Source organism: Anarrhichthys ocellatus, unplaced genomic scaffold (genome assembly GCF_004355925.1).
Source record: "Anarrhichthys ocellatus isolate YVR2014 unplaced genomic scaffold, GSC_Weel_1.0 scaffold8, whole genome shotgun sequence".
Lineage (NCBI taxonomy): Eukaryota > Metazoa > Chordata > Actinopteri > Perciformes > Anarhichadidae > Anarrhichthys > Anarrhichthys ocellatus.
In genome coordinates, this window is record NW_022280038.1 from 10659228 (window position 1) to 10679203 (window position 19976).

At 42.1% G+C, this 19976-nt stretch overlaps 2 protein-coding genes across 4 annotated transcripts in view; both read left to right on the top strand.

Annotated features, from left to right (window-relative positions):
- wdhd1 (WD repeat and HMG-box DNA binding protein 1) overlaps positions 1 to 8613 on the top strand; it is a 23079-nt gene extending 14466 nt beyond the window's left edge. For all 3 annotated transcript variants that reach the window (XM_031848625.1, XM_031848627.1, XM_031848626.1), the window contains 2 exons: positions 286 to 421; positions 8285 to 8613. In XM_031848625.1, coding sequence (XP_031704485.1) covers positions 286 to 421; positions 8285 to 8467 — 319 coding nt within the window. In that variant the 3' untranslated portion in view covers positions 8468 to 8613. The remainder of the gene's footprint in view (positions 1 to 285; positions 422 to 8284) is intronic.
- An 885-nt stretch (positions 8614 to 9498) lies between these two features.
- gch1 (GTP cyclohydrolase 1) overlaps positions 9499 to 19976 on the top strand; it is a 15464-nt gene continuing 4986 nt past the window's right edge. The window contains exons 1-2 of the mRNA XM_031848697.1: positions 9499 to 9953; positions 17146 to 17255. Coding sequence (XP_031704557.1) covers positions 9563 to 9953; positions 17146 to 17255 — 501 coding nt within the window. The 5' untranslated portion in view covers positions 9499 to 9562. The remainder of the gene's footprint in view (positions 9954 to 17145; positions 17256 to 19976) is intronic.

Sequence of the window (19976 nt, forward strand, 5' to 3'; positions counted from 1 at the left end):
CTCTCTCTCTCTCTCTCTCTCTTCACCCGGGCTCCAAGGCCACTATACTAGACTCCCTGTCTCAGTGACGTGAATAACATGTGACGGTGATACCGGCCACTATCGCAGTATGAATGTGAATTACATGGATACCTTTCAAATTATGGATATGATTGATTTTACACAAATACCTTTTTCTCCCACAAGGTAACCGATGGAGTCGTACAACCCTTTTGAAGTGACTTCATTGGAAGTTACAAGGTGGACTGACTCGGTTGTGTTGTTTGTTGTCTGTTGTCTGTTCAGGCCGAAGACGGGCTTCCAGTTCTGGCTGGAGGAGAACAGGAAGAGCATCACTGCTGACCACCCAGACCTGGAGGAGACGGACGTCATCAAAGAGGCCATGGGGCGCTTCAGGACGCTGTCGGCAGAGGAAAGACTGGTGAGAAACAGCGTTCAGAGAGGACGCTTTGGGTCATATTAAGAGATCGCAAGTCCTGAAAAAAATCCTGAAAAATTACAAATTTTAAGCAAAATGATCTGGAATCTACAAAGGAACTATGGTAAAGATTAGTTAAAGTCACGATGGGAATCGTTCCAAGATGTTACTAGTGTTACGACCGGCTCGGAAGTCGCAACACAAGGAGGGACACAACACCAAGTTAGATTCAGAAACACACGGGTGCCAGTTTATTACAGGACACAAATACACCGTAATGTGCAACTCGAACTGAAGACCCGGGTCTAGTGCCGGGCAGATGAGAGAGAGCGAGGGCGGAGCAAGGAGGCGCTTATATAGGTAAACCACATCCTCAACCAGGTGCCCTCAATCACTCGTTAGGGAGCTGCACCTAGAAGTCAAAAGACACAGAATACACACACATGCACACACACACACCCCCAAGCACAAACATTCACAGCAGGACATAGAACCATACGTAACACTAGCATTAATGTTATTACAATTTCAGCTTTGGTCCGTGAACAAAAGTCATCAAATTTCAAGCATCCGACAAGTAATGGCTTTTAAAGTCCTGGATGAAAGTGCACAACTCAAAGAAGAAGATAAGATGGTGAAGACGGGATTGGCAGCATCGACGGCTCTCAACATGATGACAGCTAACGGTGCTCAAAGAGAGCTAGCTGTTTACCTGAGGGGGAACTCAAGTCACGTGACTTCAGCTCACTACAGCCTCATTTTAACATCAACATCAGGAAAATAGAAGTCGAAGGAGTTCTGTGAAGCGTTCGGGGTCCCTTTCCTTTTCTCATACGATGTTGTGTGACTTCCAAGGCTTTGAATAGACATCGGTACAAACGGATGAACAACCGTATTAGAAACTGTCTGTTTCGTTGGTAGGAGAGTCAAAGGTAGAAGCCTGTGTACGTAAACACTTAAGGAGAGAGTTAAAGGTTCTCTATATGGAATTCAGAGCATTTCGATTTGCCTCGTGACGGGTGAGCCGGCAGCTAGAAGCTAACGTTGCTAACAGAGCTAACAGTGTTAATTAACCTAAGGAGAACCGGAGGATGGGTGCTACACCTCTGGGATAACGCCGTCGCGCTGATATTATGTTATTTATCCTTCAGATTAAACCTCCACCTCACGGCTGATTCCATCTTTGTCTACTCTTACCAAAGTGTAGTGACTGATTCCAGCAACTAGCCACTCGGCTGGGTGCGGGAGAAGATCCTGTTCTTTACTCGCTACAACAATAAGATTCCAGGCGTTTCACTCTTTTGGGTGAGGTTCCCGTTTAATTAGTGTTCACATATACAATAGGATAGCACTTCTCTTCCTGGTCTCCCTCAGGTGTGTCTGGCTTACGGTAAAAACCGGGCGATCTCCCCGTCACCCATTCCTCATTACCTGTCAGTTGCACCTGTGCCCCATATATTAATTACCTGCCGCAATACTCCACACTGCCACCCGTGGTCAACCTGAGATAGGCTCCTAATTCAAACATATAATACACAGACATAACTAATGGCTCCTACACAAAGAGAACCTCTTCGTCTGCTCCTTCAGAGGGATTCAGGTGTTTCCTGTTCATCCTGCTTTCGTCTTGTTTGGCCTGAAGAGCAACCAGTGAAACCATCAATTAGACTCCGAGACCGTAATGATTATCAGCTGCAGGGATCTCTGCACCCCGGAGACGCTTCACACTCAGATACTCGGCTCTTTTATTGTCTACAGTTCTATCATTTTTAATATTGTTATTATATTATTTATACTAATGCAATACAAGCCGGATTGAGCACCGTGACGCTGTCGGCACAGGATGCTGGTGTTGGCCACTTTTAAACTTGCCAGAACGTCTCATTATAACAAACACCGGTTCAGCTCGTACAGCAGACCGGAGGAACCGGAAACCGGAGCCAATTCTATCCGCCTGCAGCCCTTTTGTGCTTGTAGCTGCTAAATAGGCCACACCTACTGCTGGGCGGTATACCGGTTCATCACACACGTCATACCGGTGCACAGCCGAAACAACTGCTGTCGTTCTTCCAACAGGCAGCAGAATATATTGTTCGCTGCTATGAGCGTAACGGTCGGAGCTACTTGTGTTAAGTGTATTGAGAGGGAACCTTAGTCATGGTTATAACTTTATTACAACAATTAACAACCCACAACTAACGCTCTTTAACAGGGCAAAACACCACGACACAACAGTTTGTGACACATAAACAATTTGTAACACTAATAATTGTACATTTATAAAATTACACCGCCGAACGGCATGCTGGGTACAGCTCGCTAGCTAGCTATCTAGCCCGTTAGCACAACAGTCTGTCTGCTAGAAATACAGCTCCGAAGCTTCAGCCGATGCCGCGTTGGATAGACGTTGAAATCAGTATTTGAATACTTCGTGTTTGTTTTTTTACACTTTAAGCCCCAATGGACGATTCTTTCTCCCAAAAGGGGGCGGGACTTTAGCGATTTGTGCTTGCTGGACCGGTCTAGAGGCGATGAGCTCTCTGTCTTCAGTAACTACAAGAGGAGACAGTGGAGCTGAGGAGCAGAGGGATGGAGCAGCCTGAGGAAAACCTCTTTTCTGCCACAAATGCTGGTGTTCAAACGCTGAAACACGCCCGTAAAACATCAGAATAGAAGTTCAAACGTTTGTCCGATAACCTGGTTTTATTCTGTATTATTAGGAGTCCTGTAGTGTCTCATCGTGTGTGTGTGTGTGTGTGTGTGTGCGTGTGCGTGTGCGCGTGCGCGTGTGCGTGCGAAATGACACACCTCATCCTTCAATCCACACGAGCGCTAATAGACGTCGATGTGAGCGTTTGTGTCGCAACCCGGTCCCTGACCCGGCATACATCAAGACTCTGAGCAGAGCGCTGGAGGACACTCAGCAGAGGAAGTGAGGGGGGGTAGGGGGGCGCTGCCGCCTGTTGCCTGGGAACCCTGTGGAGTGTGTTTTGTCAGCGAGGGCACAAAGCATTGATCTTATGATAATAACACCGTGAGCCAGTCAGCCTGCAGGAGAAACACGATGCATTTTAAAGACTTTCCTTCACTGTTGTCTGGATTTGCGTCAGAACAAATGTTCTTTTAAAGAGCATTGTGAGGGGGGGGGGGGCTTGTATTGTCCATTACATTTTCATATTATATTTGTAAATTTAACAGTTTTGTACCGCCAAGATTTGTTTTAACTTCTGAAGCCCAGTTTAAACTTTACGCATTTGAGAATTAGTGTTCAACATGTCCGATAACGCAGACGCACAACGCGACACTTTGTCCTTAAGATGTGTTTGCGTTGTTTCTCGTCAAAGGCAGTCGCAGTCAGACAACTCATTTAACATTTAACACCTAAAACTAAAATAATGAATTCATATTCAGGACTTTTTCCGCAAACCCCGGAAACCTTGAAAACCTACAAATCTTTATTCAAAATTACAATCCTGTTGGATGTGTGTTATCTTCTGGTGAAGATAGAATCTGACTGAGTGCAGAGTTTTCTTATAAACAAACCAAACCTCTTCAGAGGTTTAATCTGTGCTCTCTCTACAGAGACACTAAACAGTGATGTCACCTCTCAGAGCTCAGGAGTCTCTCTGTGTTATTGTGTGAATGTGAACGAACCCTTTACAACGTTAAAGTCACACAATAACACAAAGGTGCTCAGCGATTTTCCGACGTTTGCAAAGTTAATGTTTTACATTTTTATGATTGTTTACTAGCCTGCAGTCTTTCTTTTGGCAAATTGCTTCACTTAAGATAATATAATATAATCCTTTATTTGTCCCACAAGAGGAAATGTGCATCAACAAGAGGCGTTGTATATTATAAGAGCATTATAGATAATAGTAAAGATATAATAAATAAGTACAAACAACCTTCGCTCCACACAGCGCCCTCTAGTGGTCCAGAGCTCCTTTAACGGGCTCGTTTTTGTCCGACCAACAGTTAAAATCTAAAGATATTTAATTCACATTTATACAAAGCAGAGAACAGCAGTGAATCCTCACATTTGAGGAGCCGGAAGCAGAAGATTTTCCTTCTGATAACTGAGCTAAACTAATCAAACGGATCGATTTAACGGAGCGATCGTCTCCTCGGTTATTCTGACGTTTGATCCATCGGACTGGACTTCCTGATCTGATGTTCCTCTTCTCACTGACGCCTGCAGGGACCCGACACAAACGCAGCCCGCTGCAAATCGTTTCTATGATCCAAATTAAATTCAGTAACGTATCAAGTTTTATTATTGAGCGGAGTAACAGGAGTTATTATGACGATTATTTTAATGTACGTCAGTTTCTTTTATTTATTTACGCACCATTATTATTTTTAGTATTACTATTCAGTATTAATTTTTCCCCTTTTTATCCCCCTTAGAAATACTGGTATGGATTTAAATATGATGCTCAAGTTATGTTATATTCTTTGTCGTGTTTTATTCATATTTTATGACTAAATGAGTTTGGATCACAGAAAAAGTACATATGATGATGAAACAAGTCAATAAAAAAGTAATAAATAAATAAAGAATCTGTAACAGCCGAGGCTTTGACTTATCAGCTATTAAATAAAAAAACTGGAAAATAATCAGATTGACGTTTAGCCAGAAACCGTGCGTGCGTGCCCTTAATTACATTATTCTGTCCAAATACAATAAAATGACAATTGCATAGCGAGACGTCACAGCTTGTAATGTGTGTTGTTTGAATATGAATGGGCGTTGATGGGCAGCGGAGGTGAAGGTTAGGCTCGTTCGAGTTGAACTGCGCCTCGCCTGGAAAGCAGACGAGAGCAGGCGGACGTAGAAAGGGGCGTTGACAAAAAACTGCGTTCAAGTCGGACCGTTTTCAGCCGCCTGCTTCTTCTTCTTCTTCTTCTTCTTTCTTTTGCTTCTTTTGGCGGTTGGCAAACAGCTTTCGGGTGCATGACCGCCTCCCACTGATCTGGAGTGTGGACTAAGAACTCCAATACCACAACCACACGAAAATAAATACATATACATATACACACACATACATATACATGTGTGTAAATAAATAAAGATAAATATATATATATATATAGAAAAAATAAATAATAATACATTTCTTTCTCAAATTCTATTCATTAGTGTTGTTGACTCTAAATATTCCAGAAAACGTTTCCAACATTTGTCACTAAAGCTTTTCTTTAGTACATTAATGATATTTTCCTCTTCAATCTCTTTTAGACCTTTTTTCAAAACTTCTCTCGCTGACTCGTACCTCTGACAGGACAATGAAACATGGTCCACGGTTTCTCCTTCTCCACAAAATATACACTTTCCATTATTATGCTTTCTAATAACATAGAGGGAACTGTTCAGACCAGTATGGCCATTCCTCAGTCTTGTCATAATCATCTCCTCTTTTCTAGTTCGTCCACTAGATCCTGTTCCCAACCAATGGTTTATCTTAAACAGATATCTTCCTTTACTCCCTTTATTACATTCGTTCTGACATATCTTTTTGATTTGTCCCTTAAGCACCACTTTAGCTTCTGACTTACTTATATTTACATTAACGTTATTTCTCCCACTCTTCAAAGACCTTTTTGCTGCTTTATCTGCCTTCTCATTGCCATCGACTCCAACATGGACCCACACTAAATGAACCGCTATCCGCATTTGATGGATTCTTAAAAATGATTGTAGAATTTCAAACAGTAAATCCTCTCTGCTTCTGGAGTGGCAACATGTCAAACTCGTTAGCACTGCACATGAGTCTGATGCAATCACCACTCTCTCTGGCCTGACCTCCTCTACCCACTGTAACACAATAACTCTATGGCCATCATCTCACATGTAAACACAGATAAATCATCACTCAGGCTCTTCCCACACTCCAAATGGAATTCTGGGATTACTGCTGCTGCTGTTCTGCCAGTTGTAGGGTCTTTAGATCCATAAATCTGTATTTAATTGTGGTAACTGATGTATGACTTGAAGATCTTACAGTTTCCCCCACGTTCATCTCTCATCAGTTCAAGGAGGCCAAAATCAATTCCAGGCTGTGGCAGTAACCAAAGAGGAACAGCTGGACCACAGCTGGAGAATAACTCCTAAAACCTAATTCACTAGCCTTCTTCTGAACAACCCAACCAGAGCTCTTTGTTGGCCTGTTGTCATGTTCCCAGCATGGCTCAATTGCACTTATTGTTGGATGGTTGTTATGTCCTTGTAAACTGACCCAATATGTCATGATCTGGATTCTTCTCAACTCCAACGGCATTTCCCCCATTTCTACCTGCAATGCCGGCACAGATGTTGTTTTAAAGACCCCGCTACATATTCTTGACGCTTGTATTACATCCAGTTTTCCCAACAAGGTTTTAGACACCGACCTATATTCCACACAGCCATAGTCTAGAACTGATCTTGGGCGACTGTGGCTAAGTGGAGCGCAGGGCCGTCCTTCAATCAGAGGAGCGGCGGTTCGATCCCCGGCTCCGCTAGGAGCATGTCGATGTGTCCTTGAGCAAGACACTTAACCCTAAAATTGCTGGTCTTTAAGTTTGGATGTCTTTTTATATATTTAACTATGTTATTATTATAATTGAGGATATAAGATTGGGCATATTTTAGTTCTTGGATGTCATATTAATTTAAACATTTATATAAATAGATATATGTAAAGATAGCGTAATTTCTAAATCATACAACCGTAAATTTAAGAAATAGAAAAACTGAACCAACTGTCCAAACATCACAGCTACATAAACAGGCTCCACACGGAGGAAAAGCAGCGCTGCAAGTTTCCATCAGTGACAATTGTGCTTTTCTTTTAATACGTGTTGTGATGCTTCACAATCATTAATCGACGGACACATTCAGTGCTCTGACTGAGAACATGTTGACATCAAGTAGGATGTAGGCTCTCTCAATAAATATCTTTATTTACAGATGCTAAATAAATAACCTTATATATTATTATTGTTATTGCACAAAATGAGACTAATAGCCAACAATCTAGCATTAAGTATTACAATTAGACAGAAAATTAGGATTAAAATTTGTTTATACTATATTTATCCTGTTAATTAAGGATAACTTTGTCTCTGCATTTGACCCATCCCTATATATGGGGCTGTCTTTGACAGACAATGCGTCAAAGGCCAAGGCTCGAACAGCGACCTTGTGGTCACCAGCCAACCCTCTTAACCCAGTGACCACGGTCGCTCACCTTTTCCACTAAAGAAAATCTAAGAGCCAATCAGCTCTTTGATCCGAAGACAGCAAGAAGTTTCCCATCATGCCCTGGGGTCACGCAGTCGGTGGAGAGCAATTCTGCATCGCCTGGCTCTAAAATCTGCGGCCGCCTCGCTCTCGTGAGATCATCGTTACGCACGTTTTCATGACGTCAGAGCAAGTCGGACGCAAATCTAGCCAGCATGCAGTGTGCGCCGATCGCCGGTGATCGATTCTGCGCATGCCTGGCTTAAGTTGAACGAGCCTATTGTGTGTGTGTGCGTGCGTGAGCGTGTGTGCGTGCGCGCGTGCGTCCTTCCGTCCGTCCGTCCGCTCACCAGGCCTGATGATTCATCCCGACTCCATTACGTCCAGGAAAGCGCTTCCTTTTGTCTCGGAGAGAAAATAAATAAACAAAACCACGCAGAGGGAAAAGAGGCAGCAGCCTGTCAGTAGTGATTATACATGACAGGATGCAATTTCAGACCGTGTGTGTGCGGGGTGTGGGCGGGGTGTGGGCGGGGTTCGGCGTCATGCAGGATTGAAACAGAAGAACAATCTGATTTTCTCCTGTTCTGTAATTAACGTGCATCTCATCTTCTCTTCTTTTTTTGTATAATTTCGTTCAGTCGTGGACGGAAAGAGCAAAGGGCCAAACTGGAGACGCAGATCTGAAGAAGAGGAAGAGAGCTGAAGGAGGAGGAGGAGGAAATGAACATGGACAGGCGGAAGCAGATGAAAATAGTGCCAAGAAGAAGAAATCTTTGGACCCCTCCGCCAAGCTTTCTGCATTTGCTTTTAACAAAAACTAAACATTTTAAATCATTTTTTTTTGTTCATGTGTGAAAACTGTCGATGTTGTTAAATGTGTTCTTTGAGGCGCTTGATGAGAACATGTGAAGCCCTTCAGAGGCCTTCAGTGACTCTTCAGATGGACCTTCATCAACAGTGGAGCCTCCTTTCTTTCATAACATTCATTTTCTGTATTTTAAAAGTTTAATAAATGTAAATGTTTGTTAGTTCACATTTTTTTGACTCTTGATTTTAATTGAAAGTATTCACATCCAGCACTGAAACGGGACGATTCACAGTTGTGTTATTGTGAACACGTTGAACAGAGCGTTAGTCCGTCTCCGTGACTCTCAGCTCATTGGTTCCTACTGAAAGGGTTACACGCATGTTTCTCTGTCGCTTTTACCAAACAACTATTTTCGACTCTTTTCAGCGGCGGATTAATCCACATTCGGTCCTCTCGTGACATGTTTCCCATTTTCTTGTGCTAAAAATATCATCTCACGTTCTAACGGAAACGTTTCCAGAGTGAATCTTTGCACGCAGCGGCTCTTCTGACTTCTTACTGTAGCAAACATACCGGAGTTACTGATATTAATATAAATGTTCTAGTAAAGTGGCCCAGTAATGCTCAATACAATATATTTTTAAAGATATATTTCCTTTTTCTTTCTCCGGCTCGGCTCAGTGGTGAGTGTTTCTAAGTACATGTACTCAAGTCATTTACTTCAGTACAATTTTGAGGTACTTGAGTATTTTAATGTTATGCTACTTTATACTTTTACTTCACAAGAATGGATTGATAACTTTAGTTACTTTACAATTTCAGATAGTGAAAACAAAATGTATATAACCTATAAAATTGAAGTAAAACATCTGAGAACTTCTTCCTCCACTGGTGAAAGATATTGGCCCCGCCCCCTCCCTGGAGCTGGCCAGCCAATGGGAGCTCTCCCTGGATTATCCTGCTCTTATAAATCCTCGAGGATCCCGAGACAGCGCGAGGAGCGCGCACATTGAACCAAAGGCAAACAAGTGAAACATCAAACAACAAACTTGCTCACCAAGTGCTCCGCCGAGAGGAACCGAAATAAACCACAGAAGAAGAAGAAGTGATGGAGGACTCCGAACAGACTCGGTACGGCTCCACGGAGAAGCCGGACCGCGGCGCCGTGCTGAACGGACACTTTGACGGGATGGTGAAGTGTCCGGCACCGGGCGGCTCCGGACGCACCGCTGCAGCAGCAGCAACATCGGCTGCAGCAGGAGCGCAGAATCCGGGCGCGGAGTCCGGCGCGCACCGGCCCGTGATGGAGAGCTGGAGGGAGGAGCGCACGAGGAGTGTGGAGGACAACGAGTCGAGCCTGCCGTCCCTGGCCGCTGCTTACACCACCATCCTGCGGGGGCTCGGAGAGGACCCGCAGCGGCAGGGGCTCCTCAAGACCCCGTGGAGGGCCGCCACCGCCATGCAGTTCTTCACCAAAGGGTACCAGGAGAAAATCATCGGTGAGTTTTTTAAATCCGCAAAGCCGCTCAGAGGCTGTTTGGATTTGTCAACAGGTGTCAGTTAAAGGAGAGAACACTGCTCCCAAAAACTCTCTTCACTCTAATAATATATATGTATATATATCATATTATATACGTGAAGACGGATCACAAGATATGTTTGGACCTAAACTTCTTGAGATACTGAAGTATTTAACTCTGCTTTATACTTTAGTTTCTTATAGTTACTTTGTACAATAAGAGTAGTTATAAGAACATAAATAATATAGGGACAGCAAACATTATTACTAATCATGATAATAATAATAATAATAAGATGATTAATAATAATGTTGCTGTTGATATTGTTAATAACAATATTGATATGAGCATTGTTATTGTTAATATTGTTGTTATTGTTTCCTTACACATAGAAGAATGGTCCCAGTCACCTCCACAGTGAGGCTTACAGCTTATTGATCAAACACTGATATCTGACCAGCTATCGGTCTGAACAATCACAACATCCCTAATTTAAAGTTGAACAGAGAACATTCTCATCATTTTCTTTTCCTTTAGGTGCATTTTGCTGTCATTATCATGTTTGGCTTACTTATTTGTTTATTTTTTGGTTTATGAATGCAGGACGCAGTGTTTTTATTTAAAATGTTTTTATTTTAGTATTGTTATATTTTTTGATTTGGCATAAAAATAAATGTGAAAACGTCTTCCATCAATGTCAGAGGAGATCCAGGTGGACCTGCTGCTCACCAGTAATCATGACTCATTATTAATGGTTGCCAAATATTATTTTCTTATTATTATATAAGTACATACAAATTATAGGGACTGCAAAATGGTGCAAACATGTACCACAACATTTTATTTTTTTTATTGTTTTATCAGTTATGTTTAAATGTTCTTGTTAAAGGACCGCTAGATGGACCAGATCCAACACACTGTGCCTTTAAAAAGTCAGAACAGGAACCAGACATCGCTGCACGTGCACCGGAGCGTTTTAACGACCACCACATTTTCATATTCGGCAACCAAGAGCTGACACAAAGCCATGAAGAGTGAATGAAAACCAGGCTTAGATGCTTTTACTTGTTCTCCCCGATGCAGCCAGAGGTTGAGCTATGATCCTATTTAAAATTGACGAAGGTCAGAGTACCTCAAGGTTTGAGGTATTTGTACTTTAATTTGAGTATTTCAGCAGGAGAAGTACCGCGGTGTATAAATACTCCTTCACTTCCTTGCGTAATATGTTTTTTATCCAGCGACTCTTTCTTATCAGTCAGGAAGAGAAAGAACGTTGTTGTGAGAACACTCTGGTACCAAACACACACACATCGTAGCTTCAGAGAGACGTCAAGACTTTCACTGTTTGGTCTTTCTAATTACGTATTTTCAACAGTTTCATGATAAACTTCAACTTCCTTGATGTGCAAAATGATCTTGTTAATTGACAAACGTCACATTTGTAATTCATGGAACTGTTTCTCTCCATTGACTATTGTATATTTATTTAGTAGTACTTGGCCTCTCTATAGTTACATAGTGAACTGAATATCTTTTGGGTTTTGGACTGTTGGTCGGAGCAAAACAAGCGCTTTGAAGACGCGGCTTTGGGCTTAAAGCTGGTAATCTTGAGAGATAGATTTTAAAATTTATCAAACCTAAAAACTCGTTTCCAATGAAAGTAGCTTGCAGCACCACTGACCGGCCATGTTGGTTGTTTAGGCTCATGATGATCATTTAAGGGGAGTGTCTTTGGAGGGAGGTCTGACGGGACCACTTGGTGATTTTCTTACTAGATTTAGCGACGTTTTGGAGCTAATGCGGCTACTTTCATTGGACGAGGAGTTGGCAACACTTGGCTGTGTTTCTTTAGGTTGGATAAGGTGCTAGTTTCTTAAGATGACCAAGCTTGCAGTGTGTTGGAGACTCCAATCATTACATTATTAATGTCCTGCATCAGCCACAGATACCACATGTATTCATTTATTTTGTCAGAGTATTTGATTCATTGATTTCTGTCAGGATGTAAAGAAATTAAAACATTACAACATTAAAATCCATTCATATTCTCCATAAACAAGCCCTAAAAACACTTGATAAAAAACCCAAAAGTCACCATCACTGCAATATTCTCACCAAACACCATATCCTGAGTTGGGAGAACATCATTAAATTCACTGATGTGTGTCTGGTTTTTAACATTGTACATGGTATGGCCCCGCCTCCACTTAGTGATTTTATTAAACAAAGCACTCAAAGCAGCAGACTCACTAGATCTGCTTCAAGAGGTGATTGTGTCATTCCACATAGGTCAAGCTCGTTTAGTAAATCTACATTCTCTGTGAAGGCAGCTCACTCGTGGAATGCTGTGCCACCACACATACGCACAAAAACACGTACCAAACATTCAAGCATGACTTCAAGGAATGGCTTGTTGCCAATCAGGTGTGCAAGCATTGATGTGCTATCTGTCCTGCCTGCTTGTTTCATCTATATGTGCATTTGTCTTGATCAGTGTTGCTATTTTCCATGTTTTTGATGTGTTTGTTAAGTGCTTCAGTGTTATATGTGCTTGTCCTGTAGGTGGGTCTGTTCTGCGTGACGCATGCTGAAACCTGTTATGTCTGCTCTGCTTTAATGTCGTACACTTTTCTTTTGCTGTGTATTGGTTTTGTCTATACGTTGCTGTCTGTTTCTCTATGAATTTTAATTCCGTTTCAATTTGAGATTTTGTTATTTTAGGCTGCTTTGAAACATCTGGCCGGGGACAACAGATGGAAATTAGCCTCTCTGGCTAACTCTGGCTCACTTACAGTGCAACTGTTGATTAGCGTGCATTGTCCCTGGAAAAAAAAAAAAAAGAATTTCAACAAAAATATCCAAAATAATTTTGAAGAAGATTACCAACCCTGCCTTAAAGAATCATTTTTATTTTCTGACATATAACAGAGTAAATTATTAATTAAATAAATAGTATCCAGATGAATCCATGAAGAAATGACTCGTTACTAACAGCCCCCGGCCCTTGTGCATCATTTCATACAGACATAGTTCTGTATGAAGTTATTTTTATGGAAAGTTTGGGAACCAGACTTGAATTTAAGGAAGTTTATTGAACGTGAAACATCACTGAAGAGATTTTTGTGCGCGATTTCGGTGTTACAACCGACAAAAACCCTTCAACTCCTCAAAACTATCGGTGAGGTTTGCTGAGTCATGTGCAGGTGTGTGGAACAGTTTCATCCACATGGTGCCGGCTCGTTGGAGTGGCTGGAGTCGGGGATCTGCCCCCCCGTCTCTGAACTCCATCTGGAGGTAGTTTGTTCTGTTGTGGGGGATGTTTGTGTGTTGTAACACTGTATGAAACAAGGAAGGAATGCAGCGACAGGAGACATAAATGTGAAGAGCAGCCAGTTAATTTGTCCCAGAGGATGGGCGCTGGTGAAGATGGTGAAGACACACGTGTGTTCTGCAGGACGCGGCGGTGCTCCGTCGTGTCTGCTGATTGGCTGTTGCAGGAGACTCCCCTTTTTAGACTTGTTGGAAAAGCAGAGAACACAAAAAAACACATGTAGTTTCCAGAACTGGATGTTTGTGGAGAGTTATAGCATTTCTTAGTGAGTGTCACTATTTGATCAGAGAGTTCACTTGTGTGTGTGCGTATATAGGTGTGTGTGTGTGTGTATGTGTGTGTGCAGGTCACGGGTTCAGCTTTGAACAAAGCATGAGCTGAAAATCCTCTTGTTGTCGAGCACATGACCGACAAGGAGTGAGCAAAAAGAAATGCAGAGATTAAACAGGAAATCTTGAGTTTGTGACGTTACAGGAGCCTCATGGCCCCGATTGCACCGAGGCGTGTCTCACAGGCCGCGGGCGCTTCAGAAACACACCTTGCTAAACTGAGCCGTGGTAAAACCAGGTGATGAACCGGTGGAGCAGGCGGGTGACCAGGTGATCAAATGCTGTTGCTCTGCTGTGGAATGAGGAGGGAAATTATTTTTATTTTTTCATTTTTTTTTTTATTTATTATACTATATTGATCCCGTTAAAGGGGAAATTTGTCTCTGCATTTGACCCATCCCTGTATATAGGGAGCAGTGGGCTGCCAATGACAGGCGCCCGGGGAGTTGTTGGTACCTGAGCAAGGGTTCAGTGTCTTGCTCAGGTACACTTCGGCACAGAACACGTAGCAGCCAAGGATCGAACCGCTGACCTCGCGGTTACCGGACAACCCTCGCTACCCCATGAGCCACGGTCGCGAAATGATGTAGTTTATCGTGATTAAAAAGCACTAATAACCACCTTTATCCGTTCCATGGTATATTAGTATGTGTCAACATGTGGCCTATTCACTCTGTGTGTGTGTGTGTGGGTGTGTGTGGGTGGGTGGGATATTAATTTACACACACACACACACACACACAGGAGGCAGCACTATGAAACATAGAGCTGATAATGAGCAACACTGTCATTACCTGATGACCGCCTCGTCTTTCTGTCACCCAGGGCGTCCGAACCGACAGTCCTCACCAGCTGCCCTTTATTTAGTTAAGGCTGACTTAACGTTATTATCCTTCAGGGTGTGTGTGTGGGGGTGTGTGTGTGGGGGGGGGGGGGTGCAATTGTAACTGTAACTGGTGGTGTAAGAAGCTGTAATGAGCAGGACTCTAATTCCTCTTTATTGCAACAACTTGGGTCTTATCTTGTAGTTCTGTTCATCGTTTCTGTCAGAAATAGTGACGCTGTACTTTAGATTAGGGCTGCAGCTATTCTCATTAAAGCGACTGCAATCAATACGTTACCAATGTGTCTCTCGTAGTGAGGAACCTACGAAGAACTATCAGCTGTTTGCTCTGCGTCGGTGATTAATAACTAATAATAACTGATTGTTTCAGCTCTGGTTGAGTTCTGGGAACACAACAACTTCCAGAGGGACAACAAACAAGAATAGTCAGGAGATCAGGTTTTATACAATCCTCCATGTTTATTAGACTTATTTACTGAGAGGCACAAAGGGCGAAAATGACAAATAATTACCAACAGTTCATGTGTCTGGTTGTGTTTTTGTCGCTGCGTTGTCGCCCCATTCCCAGATCAACGCGAACAGCAAAGTCATTCTTTCACTTTAACTTTGTTCTTTGAGACTGACTCCAAACTGGATTACCACTTTATTACAGTGTCGACCTGAAGGCAAACAACATCCAGAATCAGCTCCTCCTGTTGTTGCTTCAATGAGGTTTAAAGTGTGCTCAGTTTTTTCTTACTGTCCATTGTAGAGGTCAGGTGGGCAACAAGAGTTGTTTGTTTCCATTTTTGCCACATAAGCGCTGTGGTTTTAGGGATGGCAGTGTCGGTGGGTCGGCCCACCACTTTGGCCCAAACCAGGCGGCAACCTCCAGTTCTACCGAGTGGAGCCAATGAGGAAGTGTCTTAAAGCTGCATTCTCTCTAGTGTCCACCAGGGGGCGACTCCTCTGGTTGTATAGAAGTCTATGAGAAAATGACTCTACTTCTCTCTTGATTTATTACCTCAGTAAACATTGTAAACATGAGTTTATGGTCTCAATCTCTAGTTTCAAGTCTTCTTCAATACAGCATGATGTTCATTTAGTACATTATGGTCCATTTAGAGTCACACAGACCATAAAGCAGGGGATGCTTTAGGGGCGGGGCTGTGATTGACAGGTCTCTACCAGAGACATACGGCCTCTCTACGTCACTCCACAGTCAAATATGGTCACTTCTGTTCATTGGTTGTGAAAAATACAACATGGCGACAGACATTCGTGATCTCCAGAGGTCGAATCTTACTGACTTTGGTGATCCTCTGATTTATCCGGTAGCGTCACCGACATGTCAAAGTGTTCACTCATACAGAGAAATATGTTAACATGTACTATTAAGATATCTCTAGCCTGAAGAGAAGCTCGTTGTCCCAAAGCAGAAAGCCTCACCTGCAGAGAAAACGCTATCAAAATTCAAAAATCAGATCAAGAGACAAAACAACAATGTGTGTGTGGTGTTGGGAAAGATCTTCATGATGAATGGCGCCATGACGTTATAATCGGACAAACAGAAATATTTAAAAAAGAGACTTAAAGAGAGTCTGAATGCGTTAAACAACCTGTTTTCAACAATAAGCAGCAGAGACTGAAGTCTGTCCTCTGTTGTTTCATTGCCCCCCCCGTTCCCTCCAACAGATAGCCAGTCAGGAAATTAAAAGATGCCGCTGTGAGCGCGAGAGGCGTCTATGTCATCACAAACAGATAAAGCGGTTTATTGGACCCCCGGCAACTGAAAAAAATGCAATAAAGCAACTACAGGAAGGAGCGTATGGAAGCAGAGCTATAATTAGACAGCGACTGTTTGCCAGAGAGAAACACCAAAATCTGCGATAAAAAAGCGGCAGATCGGCGGTGAATAGAACGTCCCTCGTGGTTTCTATCTGTCCGTCCTCGAAGGGGACAGAAAGTGATGGAGGACGGTTTTTATACACATTTTTAAAAAATCTGGAGATAAACACTTTCAAAAGACGTAAGATAAGGTACAAATACAGCAGGAAAACTCAGAGTAAAGTAGCTTTTTAGTAAATAAGCAATTCATCTGTAAGATAATCCACACGCCTAAATGGATACAAATAGATACAGTAGTTGGTTCATTGAACGGGTTATCGAAAACCAGCCCTTTTTATTTATTTACTTAACTTTTTTTATTTTAGTCGGTATCATTCTTTCCCTTTTTTTAATCAGTTGTTTATTTTTTTCCTGTTGGTGAGACGATATACGTTATAAACTGTGGTAGTAATGAAAATGCAATAATACAATAAATACAAACATTTCTTTAAATTTGTATTATGTGACACATATTCCATCCGTCTATTTTCTACCACTTATCCGGGATCGGGTCGCGGTGGCACATATTGTTCCTTTCAATTATAACAGTATTATTAAATGCAGTTGTTGGTTGATATATTAATAACATAAATAGAATATAAAAAAAGCAAATTCTGAAAGAAATATGTTGGAAATAAGTATTGAGATGAATGAATAAATTCAGTAAATGGACTAATGGTCAAATGATATAATATACAGAAAGATAGTTTGGGTGGTAATTCTGTAAATTAAAAAATGTTTCAGAATTACACGAGATTCATTCGTTTCATGTCTCTGTTTTATTTAAAATTTTCTCTGCAGACGTGCTGAACGACGCCATCTTCGACGAAGACCACGACGAGATGGTGATCGTCAAAGACATCGACATGTTCTCCATGTGTGAACATCACCTGGTGCCAATCTTCGGCAGGGTGAGCACAGACAGGTCTTCCTCCTCTGGTTTAAGAAGCTGGTAGTTTTTCATTTAAATTTGGAGATCATGTTGAATGAAGATTAAGACATTTCATGTGAATATTCGTGATCCCCAGAGGATGATTCTTGATCATTATAGTGACCCTCTGACCTTTTAACTAGCGCCACCGTCGCTCCGAAAGTTTGACTTTGACAATTAATGCTTAATCGACACGCTCTTATCACAGCGTAGGAAAGCACAGCGCTATCGCCAGATGAGGGACAACTTTGTTAGGATCACTTTCTGTAACCAGTGTTGCATGAAAGAATGGTGAAATTAGCAAGCTAGCTACGTAGCCAGCCCTCCACTAGTTAGCTTGTTAATTCCACCATTCTTTTATGAAACACTGGTTGCAGAAAATAAGCCCAAGAGTGGGCCATCTCTTCAATACTGTAGTCTGTTAGCAACATTTCTCTCCATCTCTATAATAGCTTAGCATTGAGGAGGTTAGCAGAAGGCTAAGCTATATTATTCGCACTATTTTCTCTAGGAGCCAGGTTAGCTGTTTACTTCTGTTTGAAGTCTTTATGCTAAGCTAAGCTAACTTGTAGTGCCCCCAAACCCAGGCAGAATAAAGGACATTTTGTTTTCTTTTTGATTTATTTCTTACATTTTATTTTTGAACTTTTAGAACAAGTATTATCAAAAACACAAACTACATCCCGGCCCCCCACCCTGATAAACCCACTGACATACGATAAAAGAACAAAGATGGTTGCCAGAGACATAATTGTTAATGCAATGTCCAGATACGCTGGATCTCCAGTAAGCACCAAGCACATGAATTCATACTAGAAACTACTTTTCTGCAGCCGAGTCGCTTTGCTTTCTGATATAATCAATAAAGTGGACTTTTGTTTTTGCTTGGAGGAAGCTGCAAATATTTATAATTCAATACATAAAGATTGTCACAAACATAGAAAGAGATGTGAATCTGACAGAAACATTTTATCTGGAGGCCGCTGGTCTGAACAGCAGAGAACATGAGGAACAATGAGATTAGCTGAGATCTGTTTATCCTGCGTTTGTCTTAGCCTCCTCCTCCTCCTCTTCCTCCTCCTCCTCCTCCTCACATCATTAGTCTCCACTAAGAAACCTAAACCTCTTCCCTCCTCTCTGATTCTGCTTCCTCGTCTTCCCTCATCACTCCACCTTCACCCGCAGGTGCATGTTCGTTTAAAACAATAATGGCTGGCAGCTGATCTTTTTCCACCATGTGTAAATGGGCTCTGATGACAGCAGTGAACCACACACACACTTACCACACTTCCTGTGTGTGTGTGTGTGTGTGTGTGTGTGTGTGTGTGTGTGTGTGTGTGTGTGTGTGTGTGTGTGTGTGTGTGGTGGCTGTCAGGTGGCTTTTTATGTCTCTAAACCTCCTCCCTCCCCTCGTCATCGTCAGCAGCCTCTCTCATCTGTCCATCTGTCTGTCTGTTGTGTCTCTGAGTGACTCACCAGAGAGAGAGAGAGAGAGAGAGAGAGAGAGAGACCTCCTCCTCCTCCTCCTCCTCCTCTATTATTGGTCAGGTAGCCGCTGGCTGTTTGATATGTCTGTTTGTTACAGACTGTTTGTTACTTTGTGATCAGCCTCTAAAGAGAATACGCACATTCATTCACCTTTAAAAGTCCTAAACATGGTATCAGTGTGGTGTACTTTCAGGATATTGATGATTTATGTTAAGTGTAAACCGTAGGGATACTAGTTTGAGAGAAGTTGGGACACTTTAGGGTGTCCCTAGTTTGAGAGCGTTGTTTTGTGTCCTCTTTTCATTAATTAACATTTTTAATGAACCAACAGGAGGAGAGCTAGTAACGTTAGCAGCACCGCTAACGGCTAACCAACGGAGGTTCACTTCAGTTACATCATGATGCCTTCAGGCTCTGCTCAGTGAACATGAGTACTGGCTGAAGGTAAATTATAACATCATCATGATGTGTTCCTTTGTAATCTGTAAAATGTAGTTTTTGGTGATAATCTTAAATAAATCCAGTAGTTTTGTTTACACTAACTTGAATAATACATCATTAAAACTACTGATGACAAGATTTGTTTTAATCCATACAAATTATATCTTTTATTTTGTATATGTTTTATGATCTAGTAAAGAGGAAAAGTTAAAAGATACAAAACAACCACTTTATTGATGCTGCTGAAAGTTTTAATTTAACGTTTTAAAGCTTGATAAATTGTCCGGATGTTCTGGGGCAAAACGCCACCTCCGTTGCCGACATGCGTCTGTAAAACACAGAGCAACATCTGCATTCATTTGGAGTCACAGTCACTCAGTCTCTGCGTCCGTCCCTTTCGTTGCTAAATGTACAGTGAGTTTATCAGAGTTTAGTTTGCGGGAAACAAACCTAATCTATGAACTAAAAGTGGCTACTATTTAATAAATCTATCATTGTGATGACTTTTTTGTCGTCACACCCCAGCGTGTGCCAGTAAACATGAATAACGTGAGCAGATAAGTGGAAAAGCAGCCGTCACGGTCCGTCTGTTTGATGTCGATATGTCAGGTCGCTGCAGCAGAGAGGGAGGAAACTGGAGGAAAAAGAGATCTCTGCACGCTTGTTGCCGCTGCCCTTTCTCTCGTCTTGTCAACAAATTGCATCAGACATTTGAGTGGACTGTGAGTGTGTGTGTGTGTGTGTGTGTGTGTGTGTGTGTGTGTGTGTGTGT